The sequence below is a fragment of the Sorghum bicolor genome, chromosome 9 (genome assembly GCF_000003195.3).
Source record: "Sorghum bicolor cultivar BTx623 chromosome 9, Sorghum_bicolor_NCBIv3, whole genome shotgun sequence".
Taxonomy (NCBI): domain Eukaryota; kingdom Viridiplantae; phylum Streptophyta; class Magnoliopsida; order Poales; family Poaceae; genus Sorghum; species Sorghum bicolor.
The window spans coordinates 58,727,268-58,749,525 of record NC_012878.2 but is presented as its reverse complement, the minus strand read 5'-3'; the positions used below and the strand labels follow the sequence as shown (position 1 = coordinate 58,749,525).

The 22,258-nt window shown below is 45.0% G+C and overlaps 2 protein-coding genes, 1 long non-coding RNA gene, 1 other non-coding gene and 2 pseudogenes across 8 annotated transcripts; 2 read left to right on the top strand and 4 right to left on the bottom strand.

Moving 5' to 3' along the window:
* LOC110430298 lies at positions 787-6,385 on the top strand. 5 transcript variants are annotated; one of them, XR_002447632.1, is made up of 8 exons: positions 787-1,072; positions 1,415-1,459; positions 1,595-1,636; positions 1,760-2,011; positions 3,802-3,948; positions 4,024-4,133; positions 4,414-4,622; positions 6,182-6,385. It is a non-coding gene; the product is annotated as an uncharacterized LOC110430298 (long non-coding RNA). The 5 variants fall into 5 exon arrangements; XR_002447634.1 differs by having other exon boundaries at positions 1,725-2,011; positions 3,850-3,948; XR_002447631.1 differs by having other exon boundaries at positions 1,725-2,011.
* LOC8066552 (RGG repeats nuclear RNA binding protein A) lies at positions 6,935-9,760 on the bottom strand. The gene is made up of 6 exons (XM_002440321.2): positions 9,367-9,760; positions 8,819-9,230; positions 8,568-8,712; positions 7,630-7,788; positions 7,477-7,536; positions 6,935-7,367 (listed from the first exon to the last, which is right to left on the bottom strand). Exons 1-6 carry the CDS (start codon positions 9,533-9,535, stop codon positions 7,176-7,178), a joined length of 1,137 nt encoding a protein of 378 aa, XP_002440366.1. The 5' UTR covers positions 9,536-9,760; the 3' UTR covers positions 6,935-7,175.
* Positions 10,935-12,235, top strand: LOC110430297 (transcription factor MYBS3-like). The gene is made up of 2 exons (XM_021447754.1): positions 10,935-11,655; positions 11,792-12,235. Exons 1-2 carry the CDS (start codon positions 11,029-11,031, stop codon positions 12,017-12,019), a joined length of 855 nt encoding a protein of 284 aa, XP_021303429.1. The 5' UTR covers positions 10,935-11,028; the 3' UTR covers positions 12,020-12,235.
* TRNAV-AAC lies at positions 14,156-14,229 on the bottom strand. Its single transcript has one exon. It is a non-coding gene; the product is annotated as a tRNA-Val (tRNA).
* LOC8066551 lies at positions 14,642-19,009 on the bottom strand (annotated as a pseudogene).
* Positions 18,560-21,841, bottom strand: LOC8066549 (annotated as a pseudogene).

Sequence of the window (22,258 nt, the reverse complement as noted above, 5' to 3'; positions counted from 1 at the left end):
GCGCACCGCCACCGGGTAGACTGCTTGCCGCCGCCGTTTCTGCAAACACGCTGGGTGATCAACGCCAACGCTGGTCAGCACTACAATGATGTGGTCCTTGTTCTACAAGGCAACAAAGGGAGTTGGGTGGGGCTCTATGATGTTTCAAACAAGAGGTTGCTCAAGCGAATCCAGGTTATCAGTGATCCTCGGGAGGATGGGCAAATTATGTATTACACTCACCTAAATGCCCTCCTGTTCAGGGATACCACTCAGCGACACAGCTTCTTCGATCTTCGCAACTCAATTTTCCAATATCCAGACTCGGATTATAGAATCTTTCTCAAGTCCTTGCTTCACAAGGTGTGATCTAGCTTGCATAATTGCATTGTCCCTCACTCTCTCTCTTCTCTCTCTGTTTGGCCTTGCCTCTTGAGCTTCGTCTGCCTGTCATAAGACTTTTATATTATTACTACAAGAAGAAAAGCAATCTGTTGAAAATGGTTTGATGGGAAAAATATTTGGTCTCACTCGCAGTCCCAGAGGATGATTTTCAAAAGTCGTTGCCCCATGGAACGAAACAAATTTGCATTGAGCTTCTTCGATCTTCAATGGTTTAAAGAATTCCAACGTTGTTTGATCGACGCCCGAAATATGTGTTATGCAAAACGGTAATGCTTTATGACGGGCGTTTGGACAGAATGGACGAATCCACACCAAATCAATCTGTCGCACCTGTGCTGAAACGACTCGATCGCATGGCATCTTTATCCGCTTGGCTCCCTCCCATTCCGTCCGTGACCCCTCACCTACTTTCTTCTCCGCTCACTCGCTCCCCCCCTCTCCCGCTCCTTTGCACTGCTACTGCTCGTGCTGCGCTCGCTGCTATTCTCTAGGACAGAGCCACACTCGCATCCAGCTCATCGTTGCTCCGCCTGTTCGCGCTCTCTTCCTCCCTCCTTGACCTCCATGGCATCGGAGAGAAGGGCAACGACGGCAACTTCCGGCGAGCCACTCCCTCCCTACCTCCCTTCTCTTCTCTGTGACCTCCATGCCCCCGAAGATGATGGCTATGGCACAACTTTCCAGCGAGGTAGGTGGGTCTTTCTATGGATCTGACTCATCCTCCTCGAATAGCAATTTTCTCGAACCAGTGGGTACCAAATCGCTGCATATGGATTGGGTTTTATCCAAATGCCGTGCAAAACGGGGCCTAGGGGATAGAGAGCAAGCTGCCCTGAGAAAGAAGAAAAGAGGTCTGTTAGACCTTGATAGGGCGAGTCACATTCATTGTCTGAAAAAACCTTTAAAATCAGGTCTCTGAATTTTAGCAACTCCCATATTGTACAGGTGTTTTATATATTGTGCCATCATCCTTCAACACCCTTCCTACGTATTGTAAGAGTTGATCACACCGTTTTGTTTATGTATGCAGTGCCTCCTCTGCTTGGTGTTATTTTGGGGTACCCAAAAGATCCCAGTAAGTATTCATTTTTATACAGACCGTATATGAGAGATGGTGATTTAGTTATTTACCTTTTCTAATTTTGTGTGTGGTTTTCACATGGAATGGCTCCTTACTAACTTCAACTGGCTTATATAACCAATCTAACAGTACCTCAGTTGGTGGTGGAAATCAGTGCCAGATAGAAGAAGTGTATGTTTCTTTACCAATTTACTTTTTAGTGCTATAATTTCTACAATTTCCTATTTATTGTGTCACATACTTACATGCAATACAATAGGACAAGAATCCTTGATGATAACCTCAAATCTGTAGCGAGCACCGGCGGAGCCAAGGCCCGGCCACCCTGGGCAGCTGGCCGGGCTCCCACGGTACAACAGAGGCGGGAGGGGAGAGGGAGGTGCGTACGCAGGGTCGCCGGCCGGTGCACGGAGGACGGAGGCGAGGACGCTGGCGAGGACCTGACTAAATTCCGAACGTTCATCCGATTCGAATCAAGCGAACGATCCGACAGCGGCTGCAATTTCTATTTTAGAAATAGACAAATCCCACCACTTTCCCTATTCGGTAAGCAGGTATTTTATTTTATTTTTTGCAGACGCGTGATCTCGTTTTCTTTTCGCGCGCGTGTACACGAACCTGTCGTTCTGTTTTCTCTCGCACATAACTTACACAAACTAAGTTACACAACATAATTGAAAAGAATAAGTTAAGCATGCTAAGTTATAGAACATTCTCTTTAGATCTCATCAGCATTTTTCTTTTTATTTGAGAAACTAATCATACATAACTCTATACAGTAAGTTAATCAAATAAGTTACGTTATATACACATAAAAGTACATACCTCGAACAATAAGTTAACCAAATAAATTACATAGCATACACATGAAAAGATAGGTTACATACATAACTATATTACAATAAGTTAATCAAATAAGTAGACAATATACAAATAAAAACACAAGTTAGATACATAATTCTGTATAATAAGTTAATCAAATAACTTAGATAGCATACACATGAAAAAGACAGATTACATACATAACTTTGTATAATATAAGTTAATCAACTAAGTTATACAGCATACACACAAAACAAATGTTAGATACATATAACTCTGTACAATAAGTTAATCAAATAATTTGATAGCATACACATGAAAACACAAGTTAGATATATAACTTTGTATAATAAGTTAATTAACTAAATTAGGTAGCATACATATGAAAAAAACATGTTATATGCATAACTTTATACAATTTATAGTCATAAGATTAAGTAAATAGGAAGAAGAGAAAAAGTGAAAGAAGGAATCAAAATAGTGAAAAGAAAATTAATTGGTTAACATATAAAAGAATAAAAATATAAAGGAAAAAGAAGAAAATATATAAAAAAATAAAGATGAATGCACTTTGTGGCGGCGCATGTTCGGTGGAGGAATAAATGTGACGCACCTATAATAACACACGTCAGTCTCGGGATCGTTCGCTCAAATAGAAAGGAGTGAACGCTCGCGGGAATGGATTTGTGCGCTGGCGAGAGGCGGGAGGGGGAGCCGCCGACGCCGCCGCCAAGCCTGGGACTGCCCCTCCGTTGCTGGACGCCACCGAGGGGGAGCCGCTCCGATCCCTGGGACCGAGCCTGAGCGCGAGTGGGGGAAGGAGCAGAAGATTTGCGCGGAGGAACCGAGCTTGAGCGACGCTGCGAGGAAGATGGAGCGTCGGCGCTGCACTGCAAGGAGCCAACGGCCGCGTGGGTTTGATGGCCACTAAATAAAAGCCCATATATTTTTTCTTTTTTTCTTTTTTTATTTCTTTATTTTGAGCAACTTTTATTTTTTCTTTCTAACATCTTTTGACAAATTAGCATTTATATAATTAATATATATATATATAGAATAATATATGTTCGGGATAATACTAGTGTCTCTAGAGCCCGATCACATAACATTGTGATATAATAATTTCTTTAATTTTTTTAAATACAAACCTTATTAGGGGAAATTATGAAAATTTTCCCTCACATCTTACCTATAAAAAGGAAAGAGGGAAGATAGACAAAGACTTGTGATTTATTTGCTCTTTCTCAATTGTTCTCCACTCCCTTCTTTATTTGGTTTAAGATCAAAATTATAATGTCTACTCTATCACATAACTCTTAAGGATTAGGAACGCTTAAGCATGCTTAAACTTAGTCAGCGAGTCACTGCTTGCTTAGCACTTAACCCCTCTTATGATCTTCTGTTATGTTTATCTTGTTAGTATTAGTATGATATTATGCCTAGACTTCATAAAACTAATAGGGAGCAAGCTTCTTTAGAAAGGCAATCGGAGTTTAACAATCTTCTTATTTAAGGACGACTTCGTGGAACTCTCTCTAAAAAGATTTACTCTACAATCGAAGGTGGACCTTGATGATTCTGAGGACTAGGTTCTTCTAGAGAAGCCCAACACAACTGACAACCGTGGGTTGGTGATAAAGCTAAATGATATCAGTGGAAAAGTGAGCTTTTGCATTAGTTCAATTCTTGCTTTTGGTGACTGATACATGTGTGTAATACTTGTTTTGTTATTTTAGGTTTTTGCCATATCATTTAGCAATCATCAGCATAAAATGTTCTTGCATGTGATGGAGATGGTGAGAAGTTAAAGCTTTACCAGCTTGATCATCCTATAAAATGTTATGAGGTAAGTGATAATATAGAAATTAAGTAAAAATAACATGTTACCTGCATATCATCAAATCTGATTTATCAATAATCTTTGTTTGATTTTAGTTAGCTGATGTTGAGTCAAGTTCTCGAACTACTTTCATAGATTGGCACCCTCACTGTCCTGTAATAATTGCAAGCACATGCGATGCTGCAACAGCAAATAATGTCTATAACTATCTACTTGTGTTCATGACGATTTTCTTTTATTATTGTATACTAATTCTATAATAATCTTGTTTGTTAAATGAATGTAGAGATTTGGGACCTGAGAGTAAATAAACCAACACACAGGTTAGAGAATTATTTCTTATTATTAAGTGGTACTTAATTTCCTATTATTCAATCTATCATGGCTTCCAAACAAATTGACCAAAAGAACAAGCATTGCACTGAGATTCATTGGAATGCAAACTATCCTGTGGAGTTTGTTGCCGGATCAGTAGGTGATGATACCACAGTCAAGGTCAGCTATTTAGCCTCATCCCATCTCTAGACTCCCTCATCTCTTTTTACCCTTGTACCTATGTTGCTTTTCTCCATTCAGATATGGGATTTACGCAACACTTGTTATCCATTATCTGAATTTGGACCTAAAAAAAGTAACTTCACAATGCTTGTTATTTAGTTGGAGCCTTAACTTGCTAGCATGGTTGGCCATGCCTGTTTTTTACATGTGAACATTAAACTCGAAAATTAAACAGTAGTGGACACTATCACGAGGTGAGCATTGATTCGAAATTTATGAACAGTGTTTGAACAGTAGGAAGTGTGTAAGTAACTGAAAATTGCTGGAGTATAGAAAAGTGTTTGCTACAATGATCAGAAGTCTGAGGAGGCAGGGATTCTTTCCCGGCTGAAGATTAGTATAAACAATAGTGGACACTATCACCAGTGAGCATGGGAAGTGGGTACAAATCAGAGCAGTTACTATGCTAGTGCTGCTGCCTTAAGTTGTGCTCGGCATGCAGTTTGTACACTGCCTTAGCTGGTCAGCCAATATAGCATTGATTGTGGACTGTGCCTCAGTGCCTGCTTATCCTGGGAACTGGCTAGGTAGGACATGCAGTTGTCAGTGTTAGAGGTGCTTAGACAGAGCTTCCCTGATAAAAAAAAATTACATACTATTTACAGCCAGTATGTTAGCAACCGGTAACTGGGTGGAAGGAAAGAGCAGGGAAGTAGAGCAGCAGAGCAAGTGAAGATGAACAGTAGAGAGGGGAAAACTCGAGAGGGAGGAAACCTGTTTTGTATTCTGAATATTCGATGTCCATTCCCGTCCGGCTGTTGTAGCTCTTGTAGTGCTTCATAGTGTCTTTCTTGGGCCTTGGTTGTGAAGCACATACTGGCCGGACCATAAGCCCATTACCATAAGCCGATGGAGAATTATGGAACCACTGGGATCCCAAATGATTCTTGGCTTATCAAGGCCAAATGGTAATATGCTAGCTTTAGTGTTTCCCTTTGCTACCATACCGATCAACATTGTAGTAGCGGAATTATATCAAAGCTGAAAGCCATTAGCACTATGCGGCGAATCCTTGCTGGTATTCAATATTTTGTAACAAAAGTAACTGAAAATTGCTGGATAATAGAAATGTGTTTGCTAGATCAGAGGTCTGAGGAGGCAGTGATTCTTTTCCCTTTGCTACCATACCGATCAACATTGTAGTAGCGGAATTATATCAAAGCTGAAAGCCATTAGCACTATGCGGCGAATCCTTGCTGGTATTCAATATTTTGTAACAAAAGTAACTGAAAATTGCTGGATAATAGAAATGTGTTTGCTAGATCAGAGGTCTGAGGAGGCAGTGATTCTTTTCTGGCTGGATATTAGTATTATATTATGCATTTCTAGTTGCATTTTTGTGTGATCAACATGTTATATTTTAATTTATTTATCATATAAGTTGTTGCAATTTCTTTGTTCCCATGTTTGTCAAGTTAAAACTTTGCTTATGCTTATAGTATACGAGGGTTTCGAATTCAATATATTAAGATGTGTTGATTTATCGTAATGTTCAGGAGTGGTGTCGCTTTCCTGGTGTGGTAATCCAGATGTAATCATGACCACAGCTATGGATGGAGGGGTTGACTGCTGCAAACTCAGGCCTTGTTTAGTTCACCCCAAAAAGCAAAATCTTTTCAAGATTCCCCGTCACATCGAATCTTACGCCACATGCATGGAGTATTAAATATAGACGAAAATAAAAACTAATTGCACAGTTTACCACGAGATGAATTTTTTAAGCCTAGTTATTCTATGATTGGATAATGTTTATCAAATAAAAACGAAAGTGCTACAGTTCCGAAAACTTTTCAGTTTTCGGAACTAAACAAGGCCTCATGTGATCAGGTAATATTGTAATGTTTGCATCTCGGAGGGTGCATAAACAATTTAACTATACTTCTCTATATAAAAAAAAGGGTGCATAAACCTTATTCCATGCCTTGTCTTTTAGGGCTCGGAACCATCTCGGAGGGTATACTTGCCCCCTGAACAAAGATCTTTGCCGTTGGGTGAGACGGAAGAGACAGCCTGGCTCGGGACTCCAAGTAGCCGAAAACGATTCTGTACTTGATAACTCGAGCTGTTGTTTCGTCCAATTAACGCTGCTGAATCGTACTCCTTGTGGGAAGGATGTGTAGGTACTTGATAACTCGAGCTGTTCGTGCGATTAACGTTGCTGTTGCTGAATCGGAATCCTTGTGGGTAAGAATGTTGTCCCTTCTACGTCTCCGGTGACAAAGTCCACAACCATTACGAGGCGGGCCAGAGGATTTAATTTCTCAGTGAGCAAAACCATTTAATCACGAGCACACCAGTACATGAGAAATGTTGGACACATAATCCTACCAAAAAAACAGAAGCAGGTAACCCCTACAACACCACACACGGATACACCACACGGCACGGCGATAAACATGCTGGGAGCGACATAGCAGCAGCAGCAGCAACAAGAGGACTCAACAACAGTGACATGATCTTGAGCGAACTCAGGAGTAAACCGAGCTGTGCTTAGGCCAGGGCAGGGAACTGAGCCTGGTCTTCGATGGCTGGAGCAGCAGCTGGTCCCCGATAGCTACCATTGTAACCACCACGGAACCCCCCACGCTCACCACGACCCCTACCGCGCCCACGGCCACGGCTACTGGGGTTATAGTACCTCTCACCTTCAGCCGGCTTCAAGAATTCGTTGATGCTCAGGGACTTCAGGGAGGCGGGAACAAAGGAAACAGGAAACAGATATAGCAGTTAGCAAAACAACAGCAACTCTGATGATCAGACGAAAGTGTAACGAGGTGAAAATATCATATACCTTCTTGGCCCGTTCTTCTCTTTCAGCATTTTCTTTCTTTTTCAAGTCCTTGTCAGAGCCCTAGAATTGTTTGGGTAATAGTTTGGATGAAAATCAAAACCGACTGTGACCAACAGGAAAAGGAAAGAGCAGTATGCACGCAATGTAACGTACCAGCTTGATAAACACTTCATCAGCATCCTTTTTAACTGACAATTGTTGCATGGACTGCAGCTCCTTGTCAATTTCAACTTTTCTCTCCTCAGCCTTAAGGGCAAGTAAAGCTTTTCGTTTTTCCTCCAGTACCTTTTCATATTCCTCCAAAGTCATCTCCTGCATCATGGTTGGAGCAAACATTAATTCACAAGCTACTCTATTTTGATAAAAAAAATTAAAGCCCAGTAAGTATGCAGGGATGCCATATCAGTAACAGGAACATGGCAAACATATAGGAGTATCCATACAAAAGCACCCAAAAGGCCAAGAGAAGTTGAGTTACAGAAATACAAAGATTCAATAAAACCACCCAAAGGGGAAAAAGGAGAACGAGGGAGTAACGATACTGCTACCATAATCAAATGTTCACAATTGTTTTACAAGAAACACAAATATCCCAAATCAAATCTTGGAGCCAAAACTTGCAAGCACATAGCATGTTCCGGACTGAATTTTCCATAACTGGAAAACTGACAGGCAGACAAAGAATAGTAATGAATGCATTCTAATGGAGGGCCATTACATTTGGCAGGATTGAGCAAAACTAATGGATAGAAATGCAGAAGAGCCTTAAAAACCAAAATTAATGCAGTCATGAAGAACATAATGGCATTCCCTTATTGGCACAGCAACACTGATTTTCAAGCAAGAATTTCCAAAATAAATAAATGGTAGTAGGCTATCGAGCAGGTTTTATATGAATGAAACTAAATGAATCACAAAATATTTCCACCAATCTACTCCATATTTTTCAAGATATATAAACAAATGTTCAGAGCATTGCAAATGTCATAATACCCAAAATTACAGGTGGTGCTACGCATGTTAAAGAGTGCTACCATCACCCTGTACAGAATGTGGTAGCAGGAGCGTCATAGTACAAATCAGAAATATACCTTATCCTCAGGTTCCTTTTCCTCCTCTTCATTCTCTGCACCGTCCTTGTCCTTCTCAACCTCAGACTGTGGTGCATCTTCAGGTTTCTTCTCATCCTCCACCACGGCAGAAGTCTCCTCAGGATTAAGAGCATCTGCAGTGTCCCTATATGCCGCACACAGAAAGGTCAAAACTCTACACACCCATCTTTGTAACTTAAAAGGTGGTACATAAAACCACATATTGAAGACTCAATAGCAACAATCTTAACTGTGCAAGGCCTTCATCGGTTGCAGTTCCCCAATTTCCTCGCCCAGACCCTTCACGCTTCATCTCATAGCCACGGCCCGTGCCGCTGTGGCGCTCATATGCCCGGCGAGGGCGTCCGAACTCATCCCCAGACTGCCCATCAGTATACCCACCACGGCGCCCACCTCCACGGTAAGGCTGGCGCGGCCCACGGCCCCTCTCTGCCTGCCTCCCCTCACCATTTTCACCGCGAGCAACTGCACCGTCTCCAAAGCCACCACCACCACCATACCCTCCCTCAAAGCCATTGGCACCAGCATCACCAAATTCTCGCCTCGGGCCAGTCCTGCCGCCACGGCTGCCTCTTCCGCGTCCTGGACCACCACGTCCAGGTCCATCGCGCGGTGGAGCACCATAGCTCCTTTCTTCCCTCACTGAAATCACACAAGAGTGAAATTTGACATGAATAATCAAAACTCCGAGCTTGAGGCGGCACCCGTGGATCTCGAAATGGGATAATTCCTACCAAACACAAACCGCAACATCGGAAGCGTATCGCTATGGACTCACCAGCTTGCGCGGGCGGAGGTGGCCTGGTAGGCAGCTTGGCCGGCGCGGGCGCTGGCGCAGGCGCAGGCTTAGGCGCCGCGGCCGCCTTCTTCTCGGCGGCTGCGAGGAGGTGGGCGGGGTCGTCGTTGTCGACGTCTCCAAGGAGATCGAATTGGTTCCTCGACGCCATTTCGGGTCGGCGCTTGCTCTAATCCCAACCCGCGGTACTAATCCCCGCAGCCTCGATCGAGGCCTAGCACGCCATGGAATGGGCGCGGGTGCTCTAGGGTTTGGGCTTTGGTCACTGCGGGAGGCCGCAAAAACCCTAGCCGCCAACGAGCTTCACTTCCGCCTTGGTGAGGTTGCGGCTGCAGGTGACACTGCTGCCTACTACTGTACGGCCGCCGGGTTTCCGCTTTCAGACGACGACGGGCTCATTAGTTTATCATTTCCATTTGCTAAATGACGGAAAGGGGTATAAGAGGTGGAGATAATTACTGGTGTACCAGGCTGAAGCTTAGTGCTGTGTCGGGGGCTATTTTTGCCATTTGAGTTGGTATTGGTACTAGACTCGGTGCCCGAGAAGCGGCGGGTCGGGCTCGAGATTTGTGGGCCTAGGCGCAAACACGGATATTGTGGTGTTCTTGCGCGGATGCTGGTTTATTGGGCCTTTCATACTGAACGGGTAGAAATGAGCCCAATAAACGAGAGAACTGCGGCTGGTGCTGCTTTTTTTGTTTTTTTTTCCAAAAAACAACATGTGTGTTTTATTAATTAATATAGGAAAAGAGATTCTTTCATAAATCGTGACATTGTTATTCACCTCAGAAAATTTTTGATTCGATTTTATTTTACCAGTGTAATATTGATAAGAAATAATATAATGCGACATATTCTCCAAAAAAAATAAGAGAAGGATAAATATGACTGCATAATCAGCAGTCTGTTTTTTCTTTTTTATTACACGCTGAGCATTATTGGATTAGACAGACGCTGGGGGCTAAAGGAGATCTTGAATCTTGCAGGCCATGTCATGCCTGTACCTGGAGCCAGAGTTAGTGGATCAGAGACTATTTGCACTACACTTTAATCTAGTGACCAATTAGGTAGCTGTCCCAAATCTCTTCATGCTTACTGAAGCAAAGCAGATTGACAGCAGACCAGCAGGGGCCCATGCATGGACCTAAACAAAACATTCTGCCACAAGCCCACAATCATGCATACACATGCACTTTCCTTTGATCACAAATCAACCATGGACAGTGAATTGGGTCATGCAATGTACAATATATTCTAAATGCCTGTCTCCATCATGGACTGACAAGCACTTCACCCCAAATCTCTTTGCTTTATTACCAGTGGCAGTGGCAATGCATCAGAGAGAGAGATCCAGTAGTTAGAGAAGATAAGACTCTGGTTGGATTAGCCAACATAATCAGGAGATTAGTGCAATGACAGTATAGTCACCAAGAAAGAAAGAATATTTATATAAGATAATAGTACATCCAAAATTCCAATAGTCTACTACGTACGTACATGAAAATGACGGCTCCAATTATTGTTGTCTCGGCCGTTGTTGGCATATGCCAAGACCAGCACAGTTGTTGTTCTCATTCTCAATTTCTCATATATAATTCTGCTGAGAATTGAGATAGCGGCCGGATAGCCTTTCCTTTTTTATACATGCAAACGATGCATGCCGTGGCGAGTAGATGCTCCAACTGCGGCAGCTACGGCCATGGCTCGATAGCCTGCCGCATCGCCACCGCAGACCACCAGAGAGGGAGTGAAGCCGCCACCATGCGCTGCGGCCGCGGTGGCGCCGCCGCCGCCGCAGGGCTGAGGCTGTTCGGGGTGCAGCTCCATGCCGCCTCAACATGTAGCGGTGGCGCCGCCGCTCCGACGACGCCGACGGCACCGTCGTTGCAGCTGCACAGGAGCTACAGCGTGGACTGCGGCTGCCTGAGCCTGCAGGGCGGCTGGCCTCTGCCTGTCGCGCTGTCGCCGTCGTCCGGCTGCGACGGTTGCTACCTCTCGGACGACGGCGGTCGCGGGTCGGCGGCGTTGCGGGAGCGGGAGAGGAAGAAAGGGGTGCCGTGGAGCGAGGAGGAGCACCGGCTGTTCCTGGTGGGGCTGGAGAAGCTGGGCAGGGGCGATTGGCGCGGCATCTCCAGGGGCTTCGTCACCACCAGGACGCCCACGCAGGTGGCCAGCCACGCCCAGAAGTTCTTCCTCCGGCAGAACGGCGCCGGCGCCGGCGCCGGCGCCACGAAGAAGAGCAGCAAGCGCCGCTCCAGCCTCTTCGACATGGTTAATTAAAAAAACGCTACTCGTATCTGAAATCGTTCGGTTAATTTGTGTTCCTTCCTTTATTTTGATCTGCCTGGAAGATCAAATTAATTAATTATACTTCTGAGAAACATGCATTAATTTCGATGCGTGGCAGGTTCAGGAATGTGAGAGTGGAAGCAGACACGTCGTGCTCGTCGTCTCCAACACGTCAGGTTGCAAGGCCGCCGGAAGCTCGAACTCTCTGTCTCCCAAGGCATCAGTTTCAGAGATGGACGAGGAGCAGCAAGCACATGGACGGTACCATTGCTCCCCGCTGAACCTGGAGCTTGGCATGTCCCTATCATCGTCGTCGTCGTCGACGACGCCGTCCATTGGAACCTAGCTTGTGTGCGTGCCACTTACACTGCCCACCGTCGATCCACGAATCGCAAGATCGAGGAGTGAAAATGGCAACAAGTGTGCTGAAGCTGAAGCTGAAGCAAATTCGACAACCGACATGCATGAAGATGCATGGTTGTAAACGAAACTTGGATCGATGTAATGTAAATCTTGCCGTGATTATCCGGGTACTTACATACAAGTATCAAATTTCCGTTTACCCTGTCCTAAAAACTGTACATGCATGCATCTCACTTTTTGACGAGCCAAAGCTTTTTTAGAGGTAGTGGCACTCCATGGGTGAAGCAAGGCAGACCTGACGTGTGTGCACTGCGTCCACGACCCAAAGTGGCTGTAGTCGTGCCATTGACAATTGGCGAGCACTCATCTAGATCTAGGCGTATATATAATTCTACATATATAGTGCGCGCTTGAGCTAGCTCCTTAATAATCTGGCCAGCATTTGGCGATAGGTTCATTTGCCCATATAAATATATATATATATGTATGTTGTCCGATTCAGGGCAGTCATTCATCATGTCATATGCCAATTGCCAACCTGAAAGTGGATGACTTTCAGAATTCAGAGATTCAGAGAAGAGATCTCAACAGATCTGTGTTTGCCAATATGCAATAGTGGAGGAACGTGCGCGTGTTGCTGTATCTGAAATTCTGGAAGAATCTGACGGTGCAGCTTATCCAGTCCAGGGACGACGGTATATATCTCTGACTCTGATGCAGGTCTTTTGCATTAGTACTATTATGCAATTAAAAAGCGAATCAGCCAGTTTTATTATACTTACTAAGCAATGAAGTATACATCACATACTGACCAGTGTGCACACAGCACACCCAGAAAGTACAGAAGAGTACAAGGAGTACTAGATACAGAGAAACAAAGATATAAGACTAAGATGCACATAATCAGATGAGATGATGACTGCTCACCGGCATATATGCATGTCGTCAGATGAGATGCTAGCGGCTCCTGGCCATACAATATCGAGGTACCCGGATTAATGCCGGCGGTTAACTACTTAACTGGTTATCATACGCAGACGGATGGATCTGCATCTGACGACACCATATCACAAAGTTTTTTTTTTCTGGCGTTTTGGACGCACTTGTTGTTGCAAACAGACAGCCTTTAGAGCGACAGTGACGCGCGAGCTACCTCTGCTGTCTGCTCTGCGTGACAAGCTTCCGTTCGTAGCCACATGATGCGGATTGCAGCCACGCACACAACACAGCCGCCGGACGCCGGTGACACACTGCCACATCGATCGGTCACCGGCGACGAGCGGAGGAAATGGACCGACAGCAACCGCAGCTAGACCCCATGGATCTGGGCCTCACCACGAAGGGAAGCCGAAAGGTAAGAGGAAACTGAAAAAAGAAAAATAGATTGGTAAAAACATATATAGTGCAACAACACAACTGGTCTCGATTACACAACTGAAAAGTATAAATAATAATGCAGTATCATCATACCAAAAATATGGTTCTGAAGGCTTCCCATTCTCATGTATTCGTAGCAAAAGCAAAAAAAAAAAAAAAAAGCCAACTAGCTTGACGATGTTGTCATGCCGGACCGCCATAAGGTTCCCAACCTCATTCTGAAACTGTTTGTCAGGCAGGCGCCACCGTCGAGCCGCTGCCGATCCTCTTCACGGTAACCTCGCGCGGTCCCATCTTTCAGAATCCTCTGCCAAGTTGTCGCTCATTGGAGAACCCATCTGTAATGTCTTTCAAGAACTCCGCTGGGAGTTCCTTGGGCAGCGAATTCAGAAGAGGCGTCTCCGGCTTGCCATTTCTGATGATTTATGCTATATATGGATATCAGGCGCTATGACAGACAAATGCTTACCATAACTTGTGCTTCCCAAAACAAAAACATATTATGCAGATAACAACATGGTCGCTTTGAAATGACAGATCCTCACGCACAAGGGGAAAAGGATTACTGGACGAGAGATCCTGCAGATCTTTGTTTTTTCAAGGTTTCTCAAGCAAACTCTCAGTCCCAGCGAGATGGGGTTGACTTGACTTCACTGGCCTGAGTCTGGTCAACCATCATCATCAAGGAAACCAAAACGTCAATTAAAAAAAAAGAGCGAGAGAGAAACAAAAAATATTAGTATGGCGTCGCCCGGGTTCGAACCGGAGACCTTCAGTGTGTTAGACTGACGTGATAACCAACTACACCACGACACCATTGCGTGATTTTGATTCCCGTATATTTTTAATAACTAATTAATAAGACCAGCATAAGCAACTAGGATCGAACTGCTGCCTTCACAAGCTGCAAACATAGAACCTGGAAATCACAGTCAACCTAAAAACAAACCCCAATCATTAATTGATACATCCAGGTAATTCAATGCCATTGTCATAACTATTGTTCCTAAAACCATCTGTATTTCTAGAAATTGCAACTACAACATATTGCGTATAGAAAAGATTGCCATGCAGATATGAGGCCACGCACTACAGCACCACAAGGCACAAACTGAAGATTACTGCTTCTCAGGTCACCTTCAGCAACCAATTTATGCATGCCTTTTATTTTATATACCTGCAGTTGTTACTGCATTCATATTGATTTAATTACTACTGAAGACGACGTTATTCATGAAGACTCTTATTGCAGTATTCAGTCTTCACGGTGACAAGGTTCAGCAGGCAAATATTGTGTCACTTTTGCTGGATACCATCTCAGCATGTCCAAAAACACTATACATATATGTCTAGATTCAAACTTTCTTCTTCCTTCTATAGGTTAAGTTAGATGCTCCATTTATCTGAGCATTGACAACACGCTCCGCATATGTAAATTAACTATAAATCATGCTATCTCAGAATTTTCTGAACCTATCACTGAACAATTTCTTGAACCAGTTACCAGTCACTGAATGATCATTCTACCTGAGGACAACCCATCCTGTATTCCTGTGGCATTGTTGTCTTGACCACGTAGTGCATGCTTTTGATTTATTTCTATGATGGTAGACTCGACAACCTGTATAATCTCCATGGGTGCACAGAGAAGGTCCGCGCACAGCGTCCTAGTTAATCAGAAGTGGCAGATGAAGTCTTGGAGATTGCGACACATGTCCTCGTCATCGCTGAGCTTTGCCAATTGTCATGGCCGGCTTCTCGATCTTCCTGATCCACTCCTTGGAGACGCGGTAGATGCCGCCGATCTCCTCCAGCGACTTGCACCAGGCACCGGCCGTCCTCCAGCCTGTGCTGCAGCCTCAGCACTTGACCTTCCCGCACGGGCAGCCTACCCTGCACCAGCAGCTGCCTCTCCCTGCTGGCCCCGGTCCCCGGAACAGCGCAGCCTCCTTCGGAGCCTCCGTAGATGCCGTCGGCCTCGTCCGGGATCACCTCCTGAACAAACAAGACAGAAATCACTCATAGTCAAACCGTGTACTGCGAAGCATGATGCAGTGATGGTAGAGGTTAATACCACGAACTATGTGTGTTGTCTGATCCCGATCTCCAAGTAGAGCGAGACGGCCCTGCAAGAGCACTTGTGCGCCAGCCTGACGTTGGAAACATGCATTCTGATCAGTCCATTGGCAAAAGGTTTCCAAGCAGATGGTTGCAGAGAGACAGAGAGAGGCTTACAGACAGCAGGGTGACTCCTGAGTTTTCAGCCAGGAGAGCAAGCATCCCTTTCCTGATCCAGTACTTGACGTACGTGGAGAACCTGCACCCCTTCCGGTTGTCAAACTTCTCGGAGCCATCAAGCACGCCGATCTTCCCAGCCTGCAGCGACCATTTCCACAACAATAACCAAGCAAATCCATCAGTCACTTGCACATAATCTAATTAATGATCGGACAGGTGTCGTGTCGATGCATATGTATATATATGTATTCGTTACTATGTTAAATAGGAGACAATCATCAGAATTAATGGTGACTGGTGAAGATGCAATGTAATATATGAACCTGAAGCAGTTTGTCCAAGGCCGTCCCCATCCCGGTGTATGTTCTCGCAATGTAACTGAAGAGCCACTCGGTGGTCACCAGCATCCTCTCTCGGCAGCAGTAATGCCGTCTGCTCATCAGCTCTGCCTCATCCACACCAGATGCCTCTGCACACCTGAGGTAGCTCACCTCCTGGCCCTACATCACCATCTTCGCCCTCATCTTCTCATGGCTTGCACATTACTGAGTGCAGGTGAACAAACAGTAGTAAAATAAAACAAAACAAGAGCCTGAAGAATTTGACATTCAATTCTCTGTTGTACTTTAATTCTAATTCACCAGTAAAGATATATAGGCACTGTTTAGTTCCCACCCAAAAACTTTTCACCCCATCCCATTGAATGTTTGGACACATGCATGGAGCATTAAATATAGATATAAAAAATAACTAATTGCACAGATTGCATGTATTTTTCGAGACAAATCTTTTAAGCCTAATTAATCTATGATTAGACACTAATTGCTATAGTTACACATGTGAGTGCGAACTAAACAGGGACATAAGAATGCTACTTGACATGACATACTACATAGTAAACTGGCTGCTACTCGCCTTCCGTGGTTTTCTGGGTCTTGGTGGATTCACTTTCACTGAGATCCTGGATCCTTTCTCTGACGCCCTCATTCTTCTTAGCTTCCTCTCTTAACTCTTGCCACTCCAGAGACGACCACTTTAGTATCTTCTTGCTCCTCATTCAGAGGAGTCTCTAGATCAAACTTGATGATTTGGTGAAGCAGAGACCTGTCTGATTGATCATGTGATGACGAGACATTTGTTAGGGTGTCTAGCAGGGTGGCACCCCTGGTCAAAGAAGCAGTAAATGATCTCAGAGCTCCAAGCTGCTCAATGTGCACAAGGATATCGTTCTCCAGCATCTTCAAGTCTTTACCAGCCAAACTCGTGTCCAACTCCTGAAGGTTCTGCATTAGCAGGCGGTACTGCAAACTACTGTTCATGTGATTCCTGTCCATCCAGAACAATGTCTCTTCATCCATCCAGCTGTCATACTGTACACTAGTTCTGCCAAGAGCGTCATCAAGGAGTTCCCTTTCTGCACCCACCTACAAGTCTTGGTGTAAAAATACTTTTTTGTGGCAGTACCAAGAACAGATAGAAATGATTTATTCTCTGGAGTTTAGATTCAATCCGACTTATGAAAGGTTGCAAGAGGTGGCACCTTACAAACTGTTATGATCATGGTGGATATTTTGAGATAACTAGGCCTTATGCTTTGCCAAGAGCTTGAGAGATTGAGGGAGACTAGAATTGTTTCTTCATAATTCATTGCTTGATTTCCATTGTGCCTCATGGGTTGAATATAAAAAGTACATAGGAATAACACCTCTTATGCCTAGACAATATGGTACTATTCCTATAGACAAATAACTAAGAGAGACACTAATTAACACTAATGGGCTTAAGGCCCAACTAGGACACTTGCGCCCTATGGCGCCTCTCTTTATGCCCATGACATCTCCCCCGCCCTTGGAGACCCAGCTCGTCCTCAAGCTGGAGAGTTGACGCGAAATAGGGTTAAGCCTTTTACACCTCGGCTTCCCCTTTTTATTGAATACTAAAATACAAGGATGTCCACCTGGATCCCATGGGAAGAGCGCCTCTGCTAGCTTCCTGTAGGCTGAAGGGTGGAGTGTGAAGCAGCTGGCTCTTATGCTGAAAGTGTCTAGCACCACGGCAGGCACAAGGATGAATGAGATAGCCTTTGATGCCTGATGCTGGATGCTGATGCGAGGTCGCTGCACTGGAAACGCCCATACTTGGACCTCCACTGCAATTGGAGCCGCAGGCCGTATCGGCGAGTCCGAGTGGATGAACACGTACGACAACGTCGAGCTGAGAAGCATGCGTATCTGCCGCACCATGCGACGGACAAACATTCCTCGCACTGCTGCCTGGAGGCGCACCGTTACTTGCTCCTTCGATGCTTTTGTGGCACGAAGAGCCTGCGCTCGGCGACGTGCCAGGAGTCTCCGTGCTGCTGCCTGGAGACGTACAGCCGCCCGGCATTCACGGTCCTTCTTATCCTTCGCGTTGAGCAACTCCTTGATCCGATCCAGCTGCGTGAATATATCAGCAAAGATGCGGGAAGTGTCGTTAGCAGCAGGGGACACATGGTGGAGCAGGTCGGGGCACGGGGGCGATGTGAAGCGCAGGTGCAGGAGCTCAGTGAAGCGACGCCACGCCGGGGTGCCTTCAGCGTGCTGGACTTGTAGGAACCAAACCCGGACGTCATCTTCCAAATTATGGGAAATCAGCCATACCTTTTCTTCCTCCATGATGCGCTCTCGGCGGAAGTAGGAGTCGCACTGGTTGACGAAGCCCACAGGATCAGATTTCCCCGCAAATTTAGGGAAATCCATCGAGGCAAAGCGTGGCAGCGGCGGTGTGTTGTGGCGGATTTGGATCGATGATTGTGGCGGCGGTGGATGGTGGTGATGGGGCTGCGGCGCGGCGGCTGTGCTGATGGGGGTGCGGCGGCGGCTGGTGGCGTTGCTATGGCGGCGCGGCACGATGGATGATGTAGGCGACGCGGCGATCTGGATCGGTATCTTTTTTTTTTTTTGAAACGGCTGATGGAGGATCGAAAGTGCTGGAGGATTCGGCTGATGGAGGATCCGGCTGATGAAGGAGGATCGCTGGACTCTATCTAGATATCAGATGTTATGATCATGGTGGATATTTTGATATAACTAGGCCTTATGCTTTGCCAAGAGCTTGAGAGATTGAGGGAGACTAGAATTGTTTCTTCATAATTCATTGCTTGATTTCCATTGTGCCTCATGGGCTGAATATAAAAGGTACATAGGAATAACACCTCTTATGCCTAGACAATATGGTACTATTCCTATAGACAAATAACTAAAAGAGACACTAATTAACACTAATGGGCTTAAGGCCCAACTAGGACACTTGCGCCCTATGGCGCCCCTCTTTATGCCCATGACACAAACATAACATTTACAGGATAAGAGACCATGTACTCTCAGTTAACAATATGTAATGTATAGCTAGCACAGTAAAACCAGGAAAGAAGGTCTCAATCATCCCTAGGTTCCATGAAAGATTGATATTTTTCAGGAAGAAACTTCACTTCTTTCTGATACTTCCTCTCTGAAACAATAGAAATCAGCAATACAGCAGTGGAAGCTTCAACGGAATATTCCTTCTCATCAATTTTGGTAAGGTAGGTCCCAGCCCTTCTCACATCTCCTTTTTCAAGTAGTTTTCTAACTATGGCATTTAGCGTACGTGAATTGGCAGTACAACCATTCTTCTCCATAGATAGAAAAAGCTCATCAGACTCCTCCAACAAACCTTCTTCTATATGACTTTGTATCATTAAGCCGTAGATTATTGCATCAGGCACTAGACCACTGGGCAAGATAGCCGAAAACAGGCTCTTTGCATCGCCAATCCTGCCAACTTTGAGCAAGCCAACAATCATTATATTGAAAGTCCGAACCTCAAGCTGAAATTCTTTTGAACGCAAGCCCTGAAACATTCTCAACGCCTCATCAACAAAACTATTTTCACAGAGTCCTCCAAGAACTATGTTGTATGTGTTGATTCCCAACTGTATTCCGCTGTCTACAATTTTCATGTAGAACTCCCTTGCAGCAACAACCCTTCCAGCATGAAATAGTCCGTGCAATATTATGTTATATGTAATAGCATTAGGTTTAACATCCTTGCTGAACATTTCTCTATAAAGAGCTAATGCATCATCAACTCTTCCATTCTTACAGTAGCCATTAAGCAAAGCACTATAGGTCACATTGTCAGGTCGCAAGCCAATGGAGACCATACGACCAAGTAGCTTAATCGATTCATCCATCTTCCCATCTAAGCAATATCCATCTATCAGTATAGTATATGAAACAACATCTGGTTTCACACCTACGTGTATGATCTGATCAAAGAAATCATGTGCTTCTAGAACCCTTCCTTCTTTGCATAGGCTGTCCATTATTGTGTTCAGGAATATGGCATTGGGATGGATGCCCCTATTGATCATTTCAAAAGATAGTTTTTCAACCTTCTTCCATTCACCAATGGTACAGAGACCATGTATTAGTGAGGTAAAAGTTATGATGTCAGGAGACAACCCTTCACTGACCATCTGACTGAAATGGGACACAGCATCCTCCACTCTGCCTGCCTTGCAAAGAATATCAATTACCGTGGTGTAGGTGACTACATTTGGACTAAAACCTTTCTGTCGCATTTCTATAAATGCAGTCATTGCCTTATCCAGCGTTTCATTTTTAGCGTATGCACGTATCAGGATGTTGAAGACATGATCTTCAAGCGGGATACCATCTTGAATCATCAAAGCAAGGAGATCATGCATATCAACAAGAGCTCCTTTGGTGGCGTACCCATGAAGTAGAGTGCGGTAGGTGTAAGCATCAGGGTTTTGACCCCTCCGGACCATCGAATCAAAGATATTCCTAGCTTCTGTGCATCTTCCAATCTTGCAATAATAGTCTATCAGCAGACTGTAAGTCACAACATCTGGCTGAAGACCACCTCCAGACATCTTTTTGAGCAGTCTCACTGCCTCTTCCAACTGTCCTAGAGAGCAATACCCATGGATGAGAGTATTATAGGACCAACTATCTGGCATAACACCTTTATTTTTTCTCGAAAAACATAACACCTTTATCAAACATCTGTTGTAGGACTGCTTCAGCCTTGTCCATTGCTTGAGCCTTGCACAGGCCATCGATGACTGAGTTGTATGTCACAATATTAGGTGGAAACCCCTGACCCAGCATTTCATGAAACAGGGTATAAGCTTTGTCGACCTCACCTTCTTTAAATAAGCCGTTGATGACCATGTTGTATGACAGCACATTGGGAGGGCAGTTGTATCCGTCATCAGCCATCATGTGAACAGCAGCTCGAGAGCCTCTTGACTCCTCCTCTCGTCACAGAGCCCCTTGATGAAAGTGTTGTAGGACACAACATTAGGTGTGCAGCCAAGCTCCAGCATTCGTCTGAGCACTATATTCAGTGTGTCACTCATCTGCTTGCCGTAACTGAGCCCCTTGATGAGAGTGTTGTAGGAGAAAAGATTTGGTGTGCAGCCGAGCTCCGGCATTCGTCTGAGCACTATATCCATTGCGTCGCTCGTCCTCTTGCCATCACAGAGACCCTTGATAAGAATGTTGTAGGAGAAAACATCAGGTGTGCAGCCAAGCTCCGGCATTCATTTGAACACTATATCAATTGCGTCGCTCGTCATATTGCCATCACAGAGACTCTTGATTAGCTGGTTGAGGGCCTTGACCTGCGCCCTCCATCCCGTCTTGAGGAACTAGCCAAAGGCACCTAAGGCAAAGTCCAAGAGGCCAACATTGCAGAAGCAACGGATGAGGATGCCAAAGGTGCAAGCGTCGGTGGCCAGCTTATTGACGCCGACCTGGGCCATGGTATTGAAAAGGGACACGGCAAGTGCAGCGCCATGACGCTGTGACGAGGAAGAGTCCCCGTGAGCGACGACTGTGAGGACACGGTTGAAGGCGTGCACCGAGGCCGACCTGGCCCGAGGAAGCAATTCATCGAACAGGTTGAGCGCGTCCTCTAGGCCGAGGCTTCCGGAGCGGTGCTGCTCTACGATGATTCGCTCCAGCTGCAAGCACGTGCGGTGGACTGGCTTGACCACTCGCGACATGCGGCGTGCCCTTGTGTGGTGGGAGGAGTGGTGCCTGGTGGAGTGGATGGGCCAACGGCGTTGGCGCCGGCGGCGCAAGGCACCTGCGCGCCGCCCAGCCAGAGGAGTAGGGGCACACAGCGCAAGCAAACTCGCTCGCCTTTTTATTTATTTTTTATTTTTTTATGATAGGCTTCTCTCGGTACATTAAAACAGCAGGGCTAAGGGTTCAAAAAAAAAACTTAATTAATGGAACAGGAGGAACACCAAACTTGATTTTAAATCATTCTTCCCTGACACTTTGCTATTTTGTTCCCCAGACATCTAGGCCTTGTTTAGTTTCCAGAAAATTTTGCAAAATTTTTCACATTCTCCGTCACATCGAATCTTTGGACGCATGCATGGAGTATTAAATATAAATAAAAATAAAAACTAATTGTACAGTTTGGTCGGAATTGACGAGACGAATCTTTTTAGCCTAGTTAGTCCATAATTAGACAATATTTATCAAATACAAACGAAAGTACTACAGTATCGATTTCCCAAAAAAAACGGAAGTAAACAAGGCCC